This window comes from Ornithodoros turicata, chromosome 3 (assembly GCF_037126465.1).
Source record: "Ornithodoros turicata isolate Travis chromosome 3, ASM3712646v1, whole genome shotgun sequence".
Classification (NCBI taxonomy): domain Eukaryota; kingdom Metazoa; phylum Arthropoda; class Arachnida; order Ixodida; family Argasidae; genus Ornithodoros; species Ornithodoros turicata.
The window spans coordinates 14697472-14715151 of NC_088203.1; the positions used below are offsets into that span (position 1 = coordinate 14697472).

At 47.1% G+C, this 17680-nt stretch overlaps 1 protein-coding gene across 1 annotated transcript; it reads right to left on the bottom strand.

Moving 5' to 3' along the window:
• Positions 1-554: 554 nt before the first annotated feature.
• Positions 555-13758, bottom strand: LOC135388184 (uncharacterized). The gene is made up of 9 exons (XM_064617572.1): positions 13564-13758; positions 11795-11927; positions 11587-11708; positions 10267-10405; positions 10064-10215; positions 6051-6210; positions 5144-5292; positions 2016-2136; positions 555-970 (listed from the first exon to the last, which is right to left on the bottom strand). Exons 1-9 carry the CDS (start codon positions 13601-13603, stop codon positions 733-735), a joined length of 1254 nt encoding a protein of 417 aa, XP_064473642.1. The 5' UTR covers positions 13604-13758; the 3' UTR covers positions 555-732.
• Positions 13759-17680: the final 3922 nt, after the last annotated feature.

Below are 17680 nucleotides of genomic sequence, written 5' to 3' on the forward strand. Positions count from 1 at the left end.
ACACACACATCAACGCTTCCACAAGCATTCTTCATCAATGTTTCTTCGTTACTTCGGCTTATCAATGCAAATTACCCATCCAATGCTACGAATTTTATCCGTGCAATAAATAAGATCACAATTTATTCGAAATCCGATATGCCTTGTACCCTTATACCTTCGTGTAAAAATCCTGGAAGGGACTGGAACCCAACCGGAAGTGAAGCTTGACTTAAATTAAGAGGAAATAACTGGTATCAGACGTATTAGAGGGGTATTCTGCATGACTGTGCACGGCTCGATCGTGCTGCATTTTGTTTTAGAAAAGCAAGCGCGAAGTGTGGCACTTAAGGGCTCGTGGGACCTTAGAGCGTTTTAGAGCACTACGAGACGGCCAGAGGCAGATGAAGAACAATAACACTACTCATGTGCACAGCAGCAGCGTCAGCGGGGTAAACCATAAGCGAAGCAGACGACGGAGCAGTGTCCCTCAAAGTTCCCATGCTGCTTTGCGCCGCTCGATTGGTGGCGCGCGCATCTTTTTAAAATCGTCTATTTGGACACGAAGCAGAAAATAATTTTTATAACTTTTATTTCGATGAACCTATTCACAGCAACGCATACAGAGATCCCACAGTCTAGCTAGAAGCCAAAGTCAGTGAAAGGAGGAGTGTCTGAGGGAGGATGTCGCCATGAAAATGTATGTTGCGCACGGTCCCACTAGCCTATAGGATCTCGACAAACACACACGAACTAGAATCGCAAGATCGACAGTCCTGTCGCTGCAAGCAACGTGATCACAGGATATATGGACATTTGCTGCATGGCGGCGTCGGAAGCTGTAGTGTTGGTCATTGTTATAGTCTTGGTCATTGCTGAAGTGAAGGCAGCTCTGGCAGCGTTCGCAAATGACATAGATATGTTGTGGAATGGAGCAGCCTTACAAGTTTCGAACTCTTTTTTCATGCAGAGTAGTTGAGCATGGAAGGCTCTGCAAAAGAAGCGAATTATGAACAACTTATCAGCCCACGTAGCACTTACTGCACTTTAAGGGAAACAAGAAAGGGATAATTGAGTCCGTTTAGAGAGTAGATGCATTACCAGACCCATTAGTCCCTTTTGAGACTAAATGCGTGGAAGTGTATGCGAAGCTTAGGAACTATTTGCAGTGCTGGGGAGTACATTTTGTGGTCAGGGGACTAAAATGGAGAGCGGTTGGAATCTAGAAGAGTAGAAGCTGTAATTGCTCCCGAGTTTTTCCCCCTTTGAGAGTGCATTGCTGTTGAAAAATAAATAAAGAAAAAGAAAAAGTAAAGCAGCTGATTGCTAATATCAAGAGCACATTTATTTATACAGGTCTATGTCATGGACCGCTACGTGTGGACACAGGACGTAAAAATCATGATGCATCTTGTCAACAGCAATGAGAATCGCGAGGAAAGGTCCTTCGGGTCTTTCGTCTGACACTCTGGAATGTCTTTTACATATTAGAAGCCTCTGTAGCGTCTACCGAAGCGTTACAGGATACGGAATGGAATAGCGGAGTTCATATTATTCCAACACGTATTTTGGAGCGGAGCACCTCCTTGAGCATGCAGCCTACAAAAGTTCTTAACGCGTACAAAAGAACCCAAGACACGGAGTCGTCCTTATTTGTTTGCTGCCCAGTTTCAAGCTGTGCTTTCTATGAACCTAGAGTCACTAAACAGAGAGCAGAGTAGCGACGCTGAGCCACGCCGGCGAGCGAGACCGCCATCTTGGGTCCGGCGCGGCTGCGTCGCCTAGCAACGAGACACCATTCTCCTCCTCCTCCACCGGAGAACTGCGCGCCGCCGAGCCAGCTCGCAACCCAGGAAACCTGTTTTGGATGTTGGGGTCTCAACATGGACGGCGCGTTCTTGGAAGGAGAAACCACGTGACACGATCGGCCCAATCGAGGACACCGGACGGCGGCTCCGGTGTGGAAAAGGTATGCGATACTCTGTACACCTATTTAGTGACTCTATATGAACCAAAGTCACAGCGTTTAGCCATACCTGGTCGCATTGTGTTCAGACGCCTCCATTGTAGTGACCGCATCGACAAACTCGGTTGCACAACCTTCGAGCACATCGTCGTTGAAATGACAGTTGTGCGTCCTCAGCGCATCTTTAAAGGCTAGAAAAAGAATATAATATGGCATATACATTATAGTATTGGTAGCAGGAGTATGAACCACAAGTTAAGCAGCATCGTTTTGGGGAACGTTGGAATGTACAGCCGTCGTCAGACTTAGCAAAAACACATGAGTGCGTTACCTGCACCGACGTCAGCGCCAAGGGGCTTTAGCCTCTGGGCTTGATGTGTCAGCGTCAGACACATAGGTCCGGAGCTTGCGTGAGGCATACGCCGCCAATAATCCAAAGCGTACAAAACACACGCACGAACGAACGAAGAAGAGGAACAGCACACGCGCAACTCACAACTCTCAATGTAAAGACCAAAGACATATTACACACACCCGGAACGCCGCGGCGCCACCTACGGAAGTCAAATGCCTCAATCAGAGTCATCCCAGAAAGAGATAAGGGGGTTTCCACGCGTTGCTATCAAGGGACAGGGCTTCCCCCTTCGATAAGGCCGAGGAGTGACGCACTTAACACCAATCTTCCTGATAGCATAGGCCTCTATAATCTCCCTTGTCAGGTCATTAGGTGACACTGTCAAGTTAACGGTATCTCGAAGCGTAAGAACTGCACCCACATCTATTAAGGGCGGATTACACGCGACGAACTTTTACGACGAACTTCGCACTGCAGGGCAAACTGCGGCGGCACGACGCGGAATGTTCGCTGGCTGCTTTACATGCAGCGAAGAAGCAGCGGATGCCGCTGCCATTTCGTTGCGGGGCTGTCAGTGTATCCAGACAAGAGAAATTGTTGTGGTTAATGATGAAACGAGCAAGCATGCTTTTAAATAGTCAATCAATCAATCAATCATGCTTTAGAGACAACTATTCCTGCTTTCTAATAATCGACTACGCAATAAAAATGGACGGGAAGCTTCTGCACGGCTGTAATTAACTTATCATTATATTCGAGACGCGCCGCTTCTTGATGTCATTGCTAGTTTTGGGCCTGGTACAACACGTGAATATCGCGCGAAGACGATGACGAGCACGCACGGCTAGCAGAAGACGAAAGTCGAGACCAGTAGTGACCTCTGATTAGCTGCTATGCCGGCGCTGCCGGCTGGCTGCTTCCGGGAGCGTCGTACGCCTTGCGAAGTTTTCTGGGCTGGCTTTGTCGACTGACGGCGGCGTATTTTTGACGCCGTGCGTCGAGCGAACGACGCTGGACGAAGTTCGCAGATTGTTCGTTGCATATTCGCTCCATGTAATACCCCAGTGGTGTCCTACCTAGAGGTGCCGCATGCTCTGTAGCCCAAATATTGACACATCGACCCCTCCTGCCTACTGTAGAAGTGTTTTTTTCCGCGTGGAAAATATTTTCGCGTTCTCGAACCAAGCTGGTTTGAGGAGTGATTCGCGACGCAGGTTTCCGGGAGTGCTTTGCTCTTGCATATCGTGCCGCGGTCAATACTCCGGCATATTTCGGCATGTACTAAGACATCCGTTGTTCACATGGATGGTGGCGTTCTAGGTCAATCCCTTCTGCTCAGAGACATGGGAAGAAAGGCCCTTTACAATGCTTTTCGGGGCCCTGCAGGAGGCCATAGTACTGGCCGTTTGCAGGCCAGTCAGTTCATTTTAGCAGTTCTCATTCATTATCCGCTCAGGGCACTGAACAGTTCGGAACTATCATACAAGCTGGTTTTGAGAAGGCGGGGAAAGGCATGTTGCGGCTTGGTATATATATACAGTGCAATGCGTTTGTAGGAGTAACAAATCAACTTTCGTTTCTTTATATCTTGCCTGATGGGATAAAACAATATTCTGCAGCTTGCTTAAAGGGACTATCGCATCCGTCCCGGTCGATTCCGAAACTGTAGTGCCTTTTTACTCCGCGTTCATCACTGATAATAACGCCGAAAACCCGACGCGAATTGTCAGCGTCGTTCCTGTGTAGTTTGATATAAAACTTGGCAAGAGCAGACGACGCATTCCTGGATTCCCTTTCTGGAAACGTCACACGGACGAGGCCAATCACTGCGCGCCCTTTGACATGGAGAATACCAATCACGGAACGGCCGGAGGGACCTTGGTAGCCTTGGCAACCGACCGACAGGCGGGCGGGCGAGGCGGAATGTTGTCTTCTCTGTTACCGGCTCGCGGAATGTTGTTTCTGGTTAACGTTGAACGTGTTCGTACTGCCAGGAGCGTAACGCCGTGTTTCACGTAACATGGTTACGTCTGCACTCACGCTGGTAAGCGAAAGTCAGCCCCCGTATTTACCGAGGACTTTTCACTTAGTATGTATAGTGCGATGCGAACGCCAAGCAGACGATCTCGGAGAAAATCGCCAGCGCTGCGCTCCGATTCGTGCGCCTGGCTTACGTTATCATCCTGTTGGCTGCAGATGGAATGCGGACCTTTAAAACTCGTTTACTTAATATGTAAGGTGTTTTTTCGGAAGAGAAATTTGGCAAAGTTGACTCTGAAGCGGTGAGGAACATTACCCTATCAGTATCATACATACGTTCCGGGATGCGATAGTCCCTTTAAACTGCCTACGCTGCATGGAGTAGAAAGGGTCAAGGTAGTCACGGTATAGCGTCGAACGACGCACGATTTTCGTCCTCATATGGTCAGAGTTATTCGCGGGAACTTAAATTCGCGATTTTGGAGGAATGCGCGAAAAACGCGAAAAAAAATTCCGCGCGAAAAAAAACAACAACACTTCTACAGTATATAAAATTGACTTCAGGAGAGTGGGATCTCGTAGACCACACCTGTTTCGTTGTCGCATGTCACATGCCCAGGACAGCGACTCGGTTGACCACTCATCGCACTTGTACATTCCCTTCTGTTCATCTTTGTTTTGCACTCAACTCGCGCTCACCACAGGCTATGCTGCATGTGCTCTGTGACACACTCTCACACCCTTCGTTCAGCGCTGCGCGGAATAGGTATCTGGTGTGCAGGCGACGTTCTCGCATGTTCCGGTTAAGTCTGAGGGTGGCTGTATATCTTTTTCTCTTTTTTTTTTTTCTGCTGTTGTCTTACCTTTCAGGTTTTCGGCCTTATTATCACAGAGAAAATCGCGCGCCATTGAGAACGCGTAAATATTCTTTGCAAGGGCGGCACGTGTACCCTCCGAATAGCAGTGCCCAGTTGTTAGATTCTTTTTGCAGTCCAGGATGTCCTTGTAGTCTCTGTGAAGGAAAGTCGTAATGGTAACTTGCTAGGACGTCTGCAGACAAAACTGCGCTATGCAAGAAAAGTTCTCCACTCGCATGAGGATGAAACTTTACATTCTAAGTACTTTAAGTCATATGCGCAAAAAAAAAAAAAAGAAAAAGGAAGGGGAAGTAGTGAAGGCGGCGGAGACTTGGGAAGGCGTCGTCGTACGCTTACACGTTTGCGAGACCGCCGTTGGTGGTGATAATGGCGTTATTTTACTGCGTTGTTTGCCTGTCGGTGGGGACCTCATAGCGCTTTGTCAGCACAGGGCGCTGCAACAGTAGTTCCTGAAGAATTTCCACCAGTCGTAATACTGCCACACTGTTTGTACTGGACGAATGGTGGAATCTGTCAGCACCGTCTAGACTTCCGTATAAACAGTTACAAATGTATAAATTGTGAACTTAGTGTATTTATAGTGATCCCACCAAGGGCCGCAAGCTTGATATAACTGATTCGTTTCAAGCGGAATGTTTCGCAGAACAGTCCTACTATAGCAAGTCGGCTTTGGCCTGTCTGACCTTTCCCCCTTTCTTTATCTTTAATAAACATATCCCCCCCCCTACCATCTCAGCGTAGTAACGGTAAGTTATTGTGTCCATCATACGTTAACATCTGTAATGGTAGAAAATTTAAATTCGAATAGAAACTGAGTCAGGTGACGCTCTCCAAGTTAAACATTCTGAAACGTATTTAAACGTCCCTTATGATTTTGTGGAAGGGCACCTACTTGCAGAAGTCCTGGTCGCTGCCATCATACGTCAAGTACGCTTTTTCGAGAAGATGGTGTGCCACCGTGGTTGGGTTGATGATGCTCTTCACGCAGCTTTGCATCCAGGTCATCTGAATGTTGCACTCGCTCTCTCGGGCAATTGTATCGGTATCAGCCCCTGGAAGAAAACTGGACAATGAGCAGAGGATTCTAAGCATAAAAAGCTCAGAAGACATTCATTTGCAGCCGTGCTACCCAGAAGTGTACGTGCGGAATCAACCGCACAGCCGCATCAGCTAGCTTGCGCTCCCACTACAACGTTTTTTGTTCTTTTCATTTGTGCGCCTTGTACGCTGTAGCTTCATAGATGGGGTTGACCTCAAAAGTCGTAGAACTTCAGCACAGTCCGCTTTGCGTTATGAACGACAGCGCTAGCTATAATAGACCTCTACCGAACAAACGTACACCGTGGCGTAATCATGACGTTGGTAGACAAAGTGAGACTTAAACAGCGCGAACGGGGAACGCCGCCGCTTCACTAAGCTGTATTCCTTCACGAAGGTCACAGGTCCCTTCATGGTACACACATATGAGGACATGTTTTTAGTCCCTTCGGTGTCTTCATTTGCGTTCCCACGCAGAAAAGGATCCACGCAAGGGTTGCTTGTATCGACTCGAAAGTCAACGTCGTAGAACACGGTGTTATGTTCCTGGCTGTACACGCCCGCACTTAACTCAGAAAGGACACTCCATGACATGATCACAGACCCTCCGCGACCTGCAGATGACCGTCCTCCTGGCGTTCGCCAAAGGGCGCTCCCTGATTGGACTTGTCCGTGTGATGTTTCCTCCGACTTCCAGAGAGCGAGTTAGTTGAGAGTAGTTCAGGGCATGCAGGTCTACGCCTCGTCTATGTTCCTAACCGACTTTGTCCGTGTCTTCTATAGTGCATATTAGCAAATTATCGATGGGTAATTCCGACATACTTTCAACATCCGGCGTCCGCTCTTGCCATGCGTCTCATCAAATTGCACAGAAACTGCTCCATTGATTCGCGCCGAATTTTCGGCGTTATTGCTGGTGATAAAGAAAGTACGGGGCTATATTTCGGAAAGGTGAGAGAAGGTGATAAACGGTGCTATATTTCGGAATCGACCTGAACGGATGCGACAGCCCTTTAAGGTTTCTAGATGCACGATACGTAGAGATACAACAGGTTTGAGGACGTACTAAACGGTCTGCATTAATTCCAAAGCAACTTGAAGCACTTTATGAGCACCACCACGCTATGAACACTAGGTGCGTTCTTTTTGGAACAAAAGTGTTGCACTGGTGCTGCGCCAGTTCTGAAGTGCACGCGGGCTGTAGACGTAGTTCCGAACCAGTTGCACTGGCGTACGTGACACCACTGGCTCCTCAAAAGAATGAGGAAGTGCAGACCTTGTCGTCTGTGCTCTCCGCCATCTTGTCGTCTGCTCCTCTACACCCTTCCGTTGCACAAGCGAGATACGTCGTGCAAGAAAATCGAGAACTAGTGCAGAACTCGGTCAGCACTTCCCCAAAACGAATGGGAACGCCCAGGTGCAGTGCGAGTGCACGACAAAAAGAATGCGAGCGTGTTGCACTTCTTGCACTAGTTCAGGAGGTGCAGGTAAAAAGAACGCAGCTACTGTACACGCTAGCCCCATCGTGGGCGTGGCTATACACAGAGCCGTATATAGAGAGAGTTTGGCCATCTTTTGAACTTTTGCCGTTTCATGGGAGGAGCCTGTTTTGACGTAAGTCTCCGTTGCACCATTCAAAAAGCCTGAATATCCAAGCTAAATCCGCATATCAGCCAGCAGATAGGCGCCATTTTGATGCAGTCCATCGACTAGTCGACAGGTGCTTTTGTCGCGCTCAATGTAATCTACAAGAATCACCGGCTTATGACCCACAGGTGCCTGCGATAGGGGGGCTTCGTTACCAAACTGAAAGGATTCGAGGACGAAAGCTTCTCTTAGGACGCGATTGTCATGTTTCTTCCCCCTTGCATCGTGAACAACGGCCTGCATCAATATGACGTCGGCGACCGGTTGACGAGTGGACGACAATAGAGCGCATCGAGAGAGGTCATTCAGCCGTGACGTCGCATGATGCGGTTCAAGTTAGGCTCCTCCTAATGACCAAACAAACTCTATAAACGGCTCTGACTATACATAATCAATCACAAACCCCACTCCTCAGGGCTCATCGGCCAAACGCTCCAAGTATTCCAGGTCGTACTGGATCTCACCAGTACATCATGGCGGTTACCAGTACTACACGTAACAGAGATTTCGTTATAAATTACGTTATGTGACATCTTTTAAATTTACATTCGTTACATTACAAGACTGTGAAGCTGTGAACGGACAGATACGACGAGAGGAGGAGCCTTAGGCTCGTAGCGCGCGCTGTGATAACCTTTGTCCTTCATCAGTGCCACGAGCACATCATGTGGGCATTAGGCTTTAATATCACAATTGAAATGTGCTTCCTAAAGTCAATAATTAAGAAGTTGATTAAAATCTCTCTGTTAATTAGTTCCGTAACTGAGAAAAAATACGGTTTCTCAGGTAATCCAGTGACAAAAGTGAAAGCGTCCTAAGGCAACTCCCCTTTTTATGAAAATTTGTTGCGGATAAAAAGAAACACACTGTATATCAGAAGTGTACATTTTTTCTCTTATTGTATATTCCACATGTGGAGTACGTTAAGCCCTCAACCGTCGTTCCTATCCATCCGTGTCTAGTCTGAGCGCTTTCACAGTCTCCTTACGGAATACCAACGAGCCCAAAAATCAACACTTCTGAAGTTACATCGCAAATTATACCCGTTAAATTACATGCGTTAACTGGACCCGGTAAATTACAAGTGCAGTACTGCTTGCGACACACTTGTCTGAAGTCTTCATTCAAAGGTACAGAAGCCCGTATTGGCCCAGCAGCCCCTGAAGGAACTGTACCATTATTGTGTTCGAGGGTGGGCATCAGACTTCGAGGTAACTCGTTACAAGTAACTCGTTACTGTACCAAAGTTCCTTTTTTTGACAACTTGTAACTTAACTCTGTACTTTTGCGCCGTGGTAACTTTCAGAGGAACTCGTTCCTTTTTCAGGTAACTTTGCCAAAGTAACTAAAGTTAAGTTCCAAGTTACTTTTAACTCGCTTTTCAATCGCGTCCACATATTTTCTTGCTTTTTCTCCCCGGTTCCTTCGTGGCATTTTTTGCCATAAAACGTGATATTCAATCAATATGACAGTGTTTTGTTCAGGAACTAAGATCCGCTGCCATTGAAATGAAGCTGACCCATTGTGCGCCCACAGGGAGTAAGATGCAAAGCGTTCGAATATACCTCTACCAGAGAAACGTCATCATGACATCGGTAGAGAGATTGAAACCGAAACAAATCGGAAGGAGAGGGGTTCCACGAACGGGCACTTGTTCGCTGCCTCCCATATAAAAGAAAAGCAGAACCGAGGGGTCGCGTCCCTTTAAGGGATCATATCGTAATCCCCTCAAGACCGTGGCGTTCGGGCGCGACCTTATTCACTTCTAGCTTCGAGCGTAGTTCAATTCTACCAAATTTGTGGCGCTGTCGAACACTATGACGTCATTTCTTTACAAACAGGGAGGGGTCTATTGTTGGACATAAACGAAAACGATCTAAGCGTGTTGCACTCATCCGCAGGCAACTCAAGGTCTAACTCAACTGCTCACGCGCGCTGCACCTGCGTAATGCTATTTTGTATTCCGGAGTAACTTGGAAGTAACCTTCCTTTTTTTAAGTAACTCAGTAACTGCGAGTTACATTTCAGGCTGAAGAACTTCGTTATTAACTTAGTTACACTTTGCACACGGTAACTTAACTTGTAACGAGTTCTTTTTGACGGGTAACTTCTCAATCTACGGGCAGTATGATTTAGGAGTTCATAAGTCAGAAGAAACAATCTTGCAACGCCGAAGATTTCGGACAGGATAAATCGCGAGAGTCGATTGCCTATACTTACCGCTACTTACACCCTGGACGTCGCATCCTGTGACGGTGAGGGTGTGATGTGCAAGTGTAAGTAAAGCCTTGTACATTGGCTTCAACTTATTCGGGTTGGGGCAGGCAGTGAAGGTGGCCGTGACGCAGTCGGTCACGGATTTCACGAGACGCCTACAAAGTGGATATTCAGTGAATGGCGTCAACGGGAGCGCGTTGCCTCACCTGCAGGTCTCGTTGTTTTTGTGAGATCTGATGTACTCTGTGAGGGAGTTGTAATTGTTGACGTGCTTCGCAATGCAGGCAAACGTATAATTGATGTGGAAGCATTGGTCGGCTGGCACCAAGGGCGACGAAAATTGTCCTGCAAAGTTTCGAAAATTATTTCTCAGCTCGTTCTAACTGCTGACGACACATGGATACAGAAAGCCTGCTTACTTGTCGACGTGACCTAAGATCTAAGAGTCAGCCAATTAGTATCGTTTTCAACTGGGGCAGCCAATCACGAACGTGCTTTCAGCGGCCGTGGCTATGACGACGAACCACCGTCGTCTGCGAGATAGTGATTGAACGTCCCCGCGTACTAAATGGGAAAACTTCGGTACAAAGCGCAAAACGGTACCATATCTTTCTCAAAACTGGTTTTCTGGAAGGCGTGTTGCACTTTTTGTCTACATGTTCGGGTCTGTAGGTTCCAAGCTAGCTGAAATCATTTGCGAGTTCTTGAATTCGCAGAACGGCGAATCGCAGTAGCGGACGAATTCTGACTTTATATGTCCACGTAGCGAAGGAGGGAGAGGAGGAAATAAGCAGGCCTTCTTTATCTAGGTGGCGTTGGTCGAGCCATGTATACTTACGGACTTTCGATACCTTCGCGTTGTACGGAAAGGGTTAAAGGGGCACCAATTGATAGGTTTTTTTTTTTCGGAGGCATTTTAAGCACACGTTAAGAAGTGTTATTTTATACATCAACTTCTGTCACAGTCATATGTGGTACAAAAACGCATTGTTGTAGTAGCTGACATACAAGAACGTATTACTACTCTTAGAACATCCACAAATACTATACCAGACAGACAGAGATCCTCGATCTTAGGGCTTTCTTGATTTATTTTTTGAAAAAAAAAATCGATAATACCCCAGTGCTGGGTAAAAAAGAGACAAATAATGGTAGTAACCTAAGTACAAGTAACAGCGCCGTCGTTGTTCGTCGTTACTTGTACAGTCCTTTGTCCCTTTTTTACCCAGCACTGGGGTTTTATCGATTCTAAAATGAATAACCAACCTGCCCAGGTTGTAACCTTGTTCAAATTAGGGCTTCCATTTTCGTCTCAACGGATTTTACGCGAATTTCTTCATGGACATGGCATATGTCTGGATGATGTTGCAAACCAGTTTCGCTAACATGTCCAACAAAACTCTAACCATCCCCAAGAGCTAGGGAGCAGGGCCGCGTTGAACACAAAGTTTTCTCACTTGAAAGTCCCTCTCCAGAATGTCTATAACACTTCTGTCTATTGGAATTCTCACAGACTGTGTACTCACGGATGTTGTCGTCGGTGCACAGGGACCCAATAACGAGCCCGACGGGATATTTCCAAGGATTTGGGGCCCCGCAGGTCGCTTCTGTGCTCGCGCAGCGCGACAGGGTCGCATTTCTGAGATCGCTGCATAGGAACAAAACATTATTGTTATTTTTTTTTCCTTGCTCACGAACAACGTTCGAGAGCTTCAATGTCAGGCAAACCCTTACCTACACAGTGCACCTATATTGGAGTGAAACCGCTCTTGAATATCACCTAAAATTCCACGGACCTCCTCGTCGTAGCACTGGTCCAGTGATTCATTACACAAGTCAACGCCGTCTTGACAACTCACGCAGCTCACTGCGCGAAAACGGAACTATTAGGACATTTAAAATACAAAGAGAGGTGGCTCAACTTTGTTGAATCGTGAACAATATGTCATTTTCTATATGTAATGCACCATCCCTTTTACTGGTAAGGTCCTCGTTGCGGACAACGAGGAGAATGTAAAGCCTGGTCCGCACTACTGCGTCTCAGTACGTCCGTCCGTCAGCGTTTCCGCGTGACGGACGCATGGGTTTCCAATTCACGTCCGCACTTTTGTGGCGATACTTTACGAGAAACGGCTTACAGCCGACTTCGTGAAGTAAAGCCTGGTCCGCACTATTGAGTTTCAATGTGTCCGTCAGTGTTGCGTCCGTCTGCGAACCGCCGCAAGCCTCTTCCAAAGCGACGGACGCCTATAGGTTCGCCGAGATCAATTTTTGGACGGAGCGACGCAAAAAATGCCGCCCGTTGCCTCAGTAATCGTGCCGCCTCGCGCTCTCATCTTCTTTTACTTCACATCATGTCGTCGGCTGGAAGCTGTTCCTCGTAAATCAGCGTCGCAAAAGCGCGGTAGTGAATAGACTATTTTACTAAGTATAAATATCTCTACCAAGTGTTCAATGTATCGCACCTGATGAAGGACGGACTCCGCCTGAAAGCTTGTTTTTCAGTAAAATAAATGTTTCAATCTCTTTACTTATCTTATGCCTGTACACTGTAAGAAAAATTTCCATAATTCTACAATACAAGTGACTGCTAACTCTGTTGCCGGCATATGTTCTGTAACCTATGTGCTGCACAAAATCCGTTTGGTGTGCACGTTCCACAGTTACGAACTGGACCTCCGCAGTGTAATATCCTTTTAATGGAAGTGACTACTGTCTTCGCCTACGGGAGCTGTGCAGTGTGCACTCCAAACGATTTTGTTTTGCAACAACTACTTTACGGTACTTATGCCGGCAACGCAGTTAAGTCACTTTTGTGTAAAATTACGGATTTTTTTTACAGCGTAGTTACTTCTGTTGGGATGTGCAAATTGTCGATGCTTCTTGAGATTTCCGTTGTATATGCGAGCTAAAGTCAAGGCTTAGTTTACAAACTGAGGTTGAGCATCTTATTTTGCGTCCCGGCTATTATCACGGGAGATGCGGATACGACTCCAAAGAAATGATATAGCGCATCTAGCTTGCAGAACGACATGTCCGATTACTCCTTAACGGAAGTAGCTGTAGTTATATCGCAATAGTGCTAGTGCCTTTTTCGACACTTTTTTTTTTTTTTTGCTGCCTTTTCAGGCGCCTAAAACATTTTTTTTAATTCCTAAAAATCCGCTCTCTGATTATTACGCACATTATACAGCAATATGCGGAATCGATGTCAAATTTCATAGGAATAGTCTTCACTACATCCGCCTACTCAGTTGTCTGAGTACTATAGTCTCCCGCGAACTCAGTCTCTCGACGGATTGTCAACAAGGTCACTGAGATACCGGCGTCGTGATGTTTCGAACGCGAGAGCGTTAAAATATGTGACGCCTGAATTGTAATTTCTACTCGAAAAGGGGCGTCTATTACAGTACTGCGCTTGCATCCAGTCTACTCTTTAGCGTATCTCCGCGCGTTACTCACCCCCATCATTCAATATATCCACTTGCCCACGCCACTCTTACCTGCACAGCAGATGGCGAGGCAGAAGAGTAACTTGTCCATGTTGAAATCGTAATCCCTCTTGTATATCGTGCCGGCTGACAGTCAGTGGTCGGACGCCGCGAGACTCAAAGGAAATCTGCATCCTTGTGGATCCTCGTCTGACACAGAGCGGAAGAGTTGCGGATGCCCTGGAAACCGCTCCCGTGCGTCAGCTAAGCGGAATGCGTCTCGAAGCTCGAAGGAAGCGGGTCCTCCTCCCCCAGTTATCGGGACCTTCCAGGCGTTGGCGAACTTCCGGACGTTATGCCACCAACGTTCGGGCTGACCTTGGTCGGTCGTGGTCGGGACGGCGTTCAGTAGGCTGTTCAGCTGAGCTTGTTCTGTACGCGCTTTGCATGCATTAGCGGGGTGACATTATGCAGTTTGCGTTGTGTTCTATGGGGTAAATGCTCTTCTTCCGAGATTCGGGACACGTACACACAGTCAGTGACTGTGGGTGCACGTACGGTTGAATGTGGTCTCAGGGACGAGAGGCATTAATTAAATGTGGCATTAGTTTGTGTTTGGTACGTCGTCTTATACCGGCACATGCAATAATAATAATGCTAAAGTTTCAAATTTGGAAGCCCAGCGTAGTGAGCTTATTTCGAGATGCGGTTTGAACTTTGGAGGAAGTTATGGGACGCGGACATCTTGTGTGTAAAAAATGAATTTTTCTTAAAAAGTAAACGGACAACTGAAAGAAAAAACGGAAGCTCGAGAAGTGATGAGGTCTATGTAACGTGCGCTGGAATACTGTATAGGCAAAAACGCGATTCAATGAATGAGCGCAGCCATGATATAGTACTGCCACCTGTAGTGTTCGTATAACCGAACATATAATATCACATACACGGATGGCATCGAAGTAACGTAATACACACCGCCACGTAGGCGCGTCGATCCAACACGATGTCTGTAAACAGACACGCTGGGAGAAACTGTAGAGGTATGAGGGAGTCGAAAATAAAGCATTGAAGTGTACGGACGGAAAGGAGCCTAGCTCGGTCGTTGTTCTGTTCAACGTTGGGCACGATACAGAAAATCCTGTCAAGACACTACACCACCCTGTGGTAGTCACACTAACTATGCACGTGTGGAGTGCCGTTTGCCGAGTTGGTCCATTTTCCCGAATGGTAGTTTGTGTGTTACTAGTGTACGACTGAAAAACATTCGTTGAAGATGACCGCCAAAAGTTAATAAAAAACCGTTGCTATTTAGATGTTGCTAAATGGGGACATTTGTATCACATCTAAAACTCAGCCGACCGGTAGCTCAGAACGATCAAAGCAGAAACCACATTAATTCTTCACACAATGGTTTGCGTGAATTTGGTCCATGTTGGCACGTTTGAAGTGTTATATCATGCGAAATGTTGCGTTCCAACAAAAGCAACACAAAATCTTGGTGTGGCACCACCCTGCAGTCTCAAAGTGGACTAATGGTTTGTGGATTTAGGAAACCTGTTGGAGAGCGTCATATTTATCAGAACCTAGTGAATGAGAAGATACGTAGAAGTAGTTTTTCTTTTTTCTTTTTTTTTGCGCTGAATTATTTTTCGGGTTTTTCGCCCCCCCCCCCCCATTCCTCCAAAACCGCGAATTTAAGTTCCCGCGAATAACTCTGGCCATATGAGGGCGAAAATCGTGCGGCACTCGACGCTATCCCGTGACTACATTGACCCTTTCTACTCCATGCAGCGTAGGTAGTTTAAACAAGCCACAGAAGATTGTTTTATTTCCATCGGGCAAGATGCAAAGAAATGAAAATTGATCACGCTTTTGTTACTCCTACAGACGTATTGCACTGTACATATAGTAGTATACCACTATACCACGAAGCCGCAACATGCCTTTCCCCGCCTTCTCAAAACCAGCTTGTATGATAGTACGACATCTCAACCGCACTGTTCAGTGCCCTGAGTGATAATGAATGAGGACTGCTAAAATGAATTGACTGACCTGCACACGGCCAGTAGTGTGGCCTCCTGCAGGGTCCCTAAAAGCCATTGTACAAGGCTTTTCCTCCCATGTCTGTGAGGAGATGAAAGGGATTGACATAGAACGCCGCCATTCCCGTGAACAACGGATGTCTTAGTACGTGCCGAAATATGCCTGACTATTGAGCGCGGCATGAGAGGCAGGAGCAAACCACTCCCGGAAACCTGTGTCGCGAATTCAAGTTCTCGCGAATCACTCCTCAAACCAGCTTTGTTCGAAAACGCGAAAATATCTTCCACGCGGAAAAAAACACTTCTACAGTATGTGATTTGGGGGATGAAAGGCTATCAAGAGCATGAAATCTTGCAATCACTTAAGACGGTTGGTCAGCTCCTCAGTTTGTTGCGAGTGCTTGGAAACCGGTATAGCAAAGATGTCGCATCGGCCAGCACTCCTCAATACCTCACGTGGACAATAGGCCATTTGCAAAAGTTCCAGGGAGCAGCGCGCGCCCTGGGAGGGCATGCCGGGAAATACTGTGCAAAACGACAGCGACGGTGCATACACCGACGACGACGACGACGATCGGAGACGATAGCAGATCGCTGTCGTTTTATAGCGAATTCGGGTTGTCATTTCGTAGCAAAACGGCCGAGCGCTCGGAAATTGCTAGGTCGGCGACCGAGCTGGTTCACGTGACCGTTGCCACCCGAACATGATTGCTAGGAATCTAGCGATTTTAGGTACTTGGATCACGCTAGGGGAGTCGCGGTCGCAAGTCTTCGAGTTCTGTCGTCTGCTAAACCACGTGACTTCAACATGCCGGCCAATGAGGGCACTCGCCACCGTTGCAGTGCGGATGTGACGACACCGGATACAGTTGAGCAATCTGCTGCTCGATCGTTTTGAGACCGGGCAAAAAAAGTGCTAGCTAGCAAATTCCGAGCGCTCGGAAAGCGCCACGCGAACATGCGAGATTTGCTTCATTTTGACCAAGCGAACATGACTGCTCGAGATCTGGCAAAAAAAGTTGCTCCGAAATGACCACCCGAATTCGCCATTAGTTTTGCATAGCATTTCCCCGCACGCTCCGCCAGAGTGCGTGCTGCTCCCAGGAACTTTTTCAAATGGCTTATTGTGCCTATCGCACGCGGAAGCAAGCAATCTTCTTTTTCTTTGGTCTTTCAAACATTGATACGCTATAGTCAGATGTTTACCGGATGACTTTTATATGGAATATTGACGTTCTCGTCAGCCATACTCATAAAAGACGACAGCCACCAGTATTGATCCCAACGGGAGAGGGCGATTCTAGCCCTATTGCGTCGTCGCCGGAAACGAGGCTAAGGGGCTCACGGAGACGTGGTGGTTTGAGAGTAACGCAACAAGATCTTAAGTAGCAATTTTCGTGAGGACTTAATTTTCGCGAATTTCGCGAATGCTCTTTTTCCGCGAAATTAAAGCCCCACAAAGTAAGTGGCTCCCCTAAGAACTCCGTGGTGCAGGATAAACGCACCGCGAACTATTCGCGAACGCGCCTCCATCCGAATTCGCGAATTATCAAGACTGTGAAATTAACTACTTATATTATCTACTGTTCATTGAGCCTCAGCCTTGAAAGCAGATGAAATGCAAGCGAAGCTGCTGCACCGTGTGCGTGAGATTACCCTGAGTCTGGTGTGCAGAGGGACCGGACGTAATCCAAAGGAAAGTGGCCAGGCCGCAGACTCAGATATGTCTATAGAAAAGAGATTAAATTATCAGCCCGTTTAAACTGTGACTTCGTGTGACATAACTTCCAGTGACCCCGTTGCTGCAACGGAGGAATGTACTTAGTCGATCAGGCGACGGATCCGTGTCCAGAAAAAAAAAAATGAAACGCGACCGTGCAGTTTAAACAAGGCCCATGGGGAGTATCATCCCGAAGACCTAATAGCAAAGGTGCGAGACGCTTGGCTACAAGAGATTTCCCCGTTTGGACCCTCTTCTTCCTACCGCCCGCGGTAGTCGCTCTGTACTCATACCGAAGAAGAAGGAAAAGAAGACCATTCACGCGTTGAACCGTTGGCTGAACGAACCGAAGGAACGCTTCCATTGAAAAGACGAGGAACACGCTGTCACCATTCATCCTCTCCCAGATCAAGGTGCGCAACGCCAG

Coding starts and splice junctions, on each gene's coding strand:
- LOC135388184 (XM_064617572.1), bottom strand. CDS start 13,603: ATGGACAAGTTACTCTTCTGCCTCGCCATCTGCTGTGCAG. Junction 10,216..10,266: donor AAAAACAACGAGACCTGCAG/GTGAGGCAACGC, acceptor TCCACTTTGTAG/GCGTCTCGTGAAATCCGTGA. Junction 2,137..5,143: donor TAAGGCCGAAAACCTGAAAG/GTAAGACAACAG, acceptor TTCTTTTTCTAG/CCTTTAAAGATGCGCTGAGG.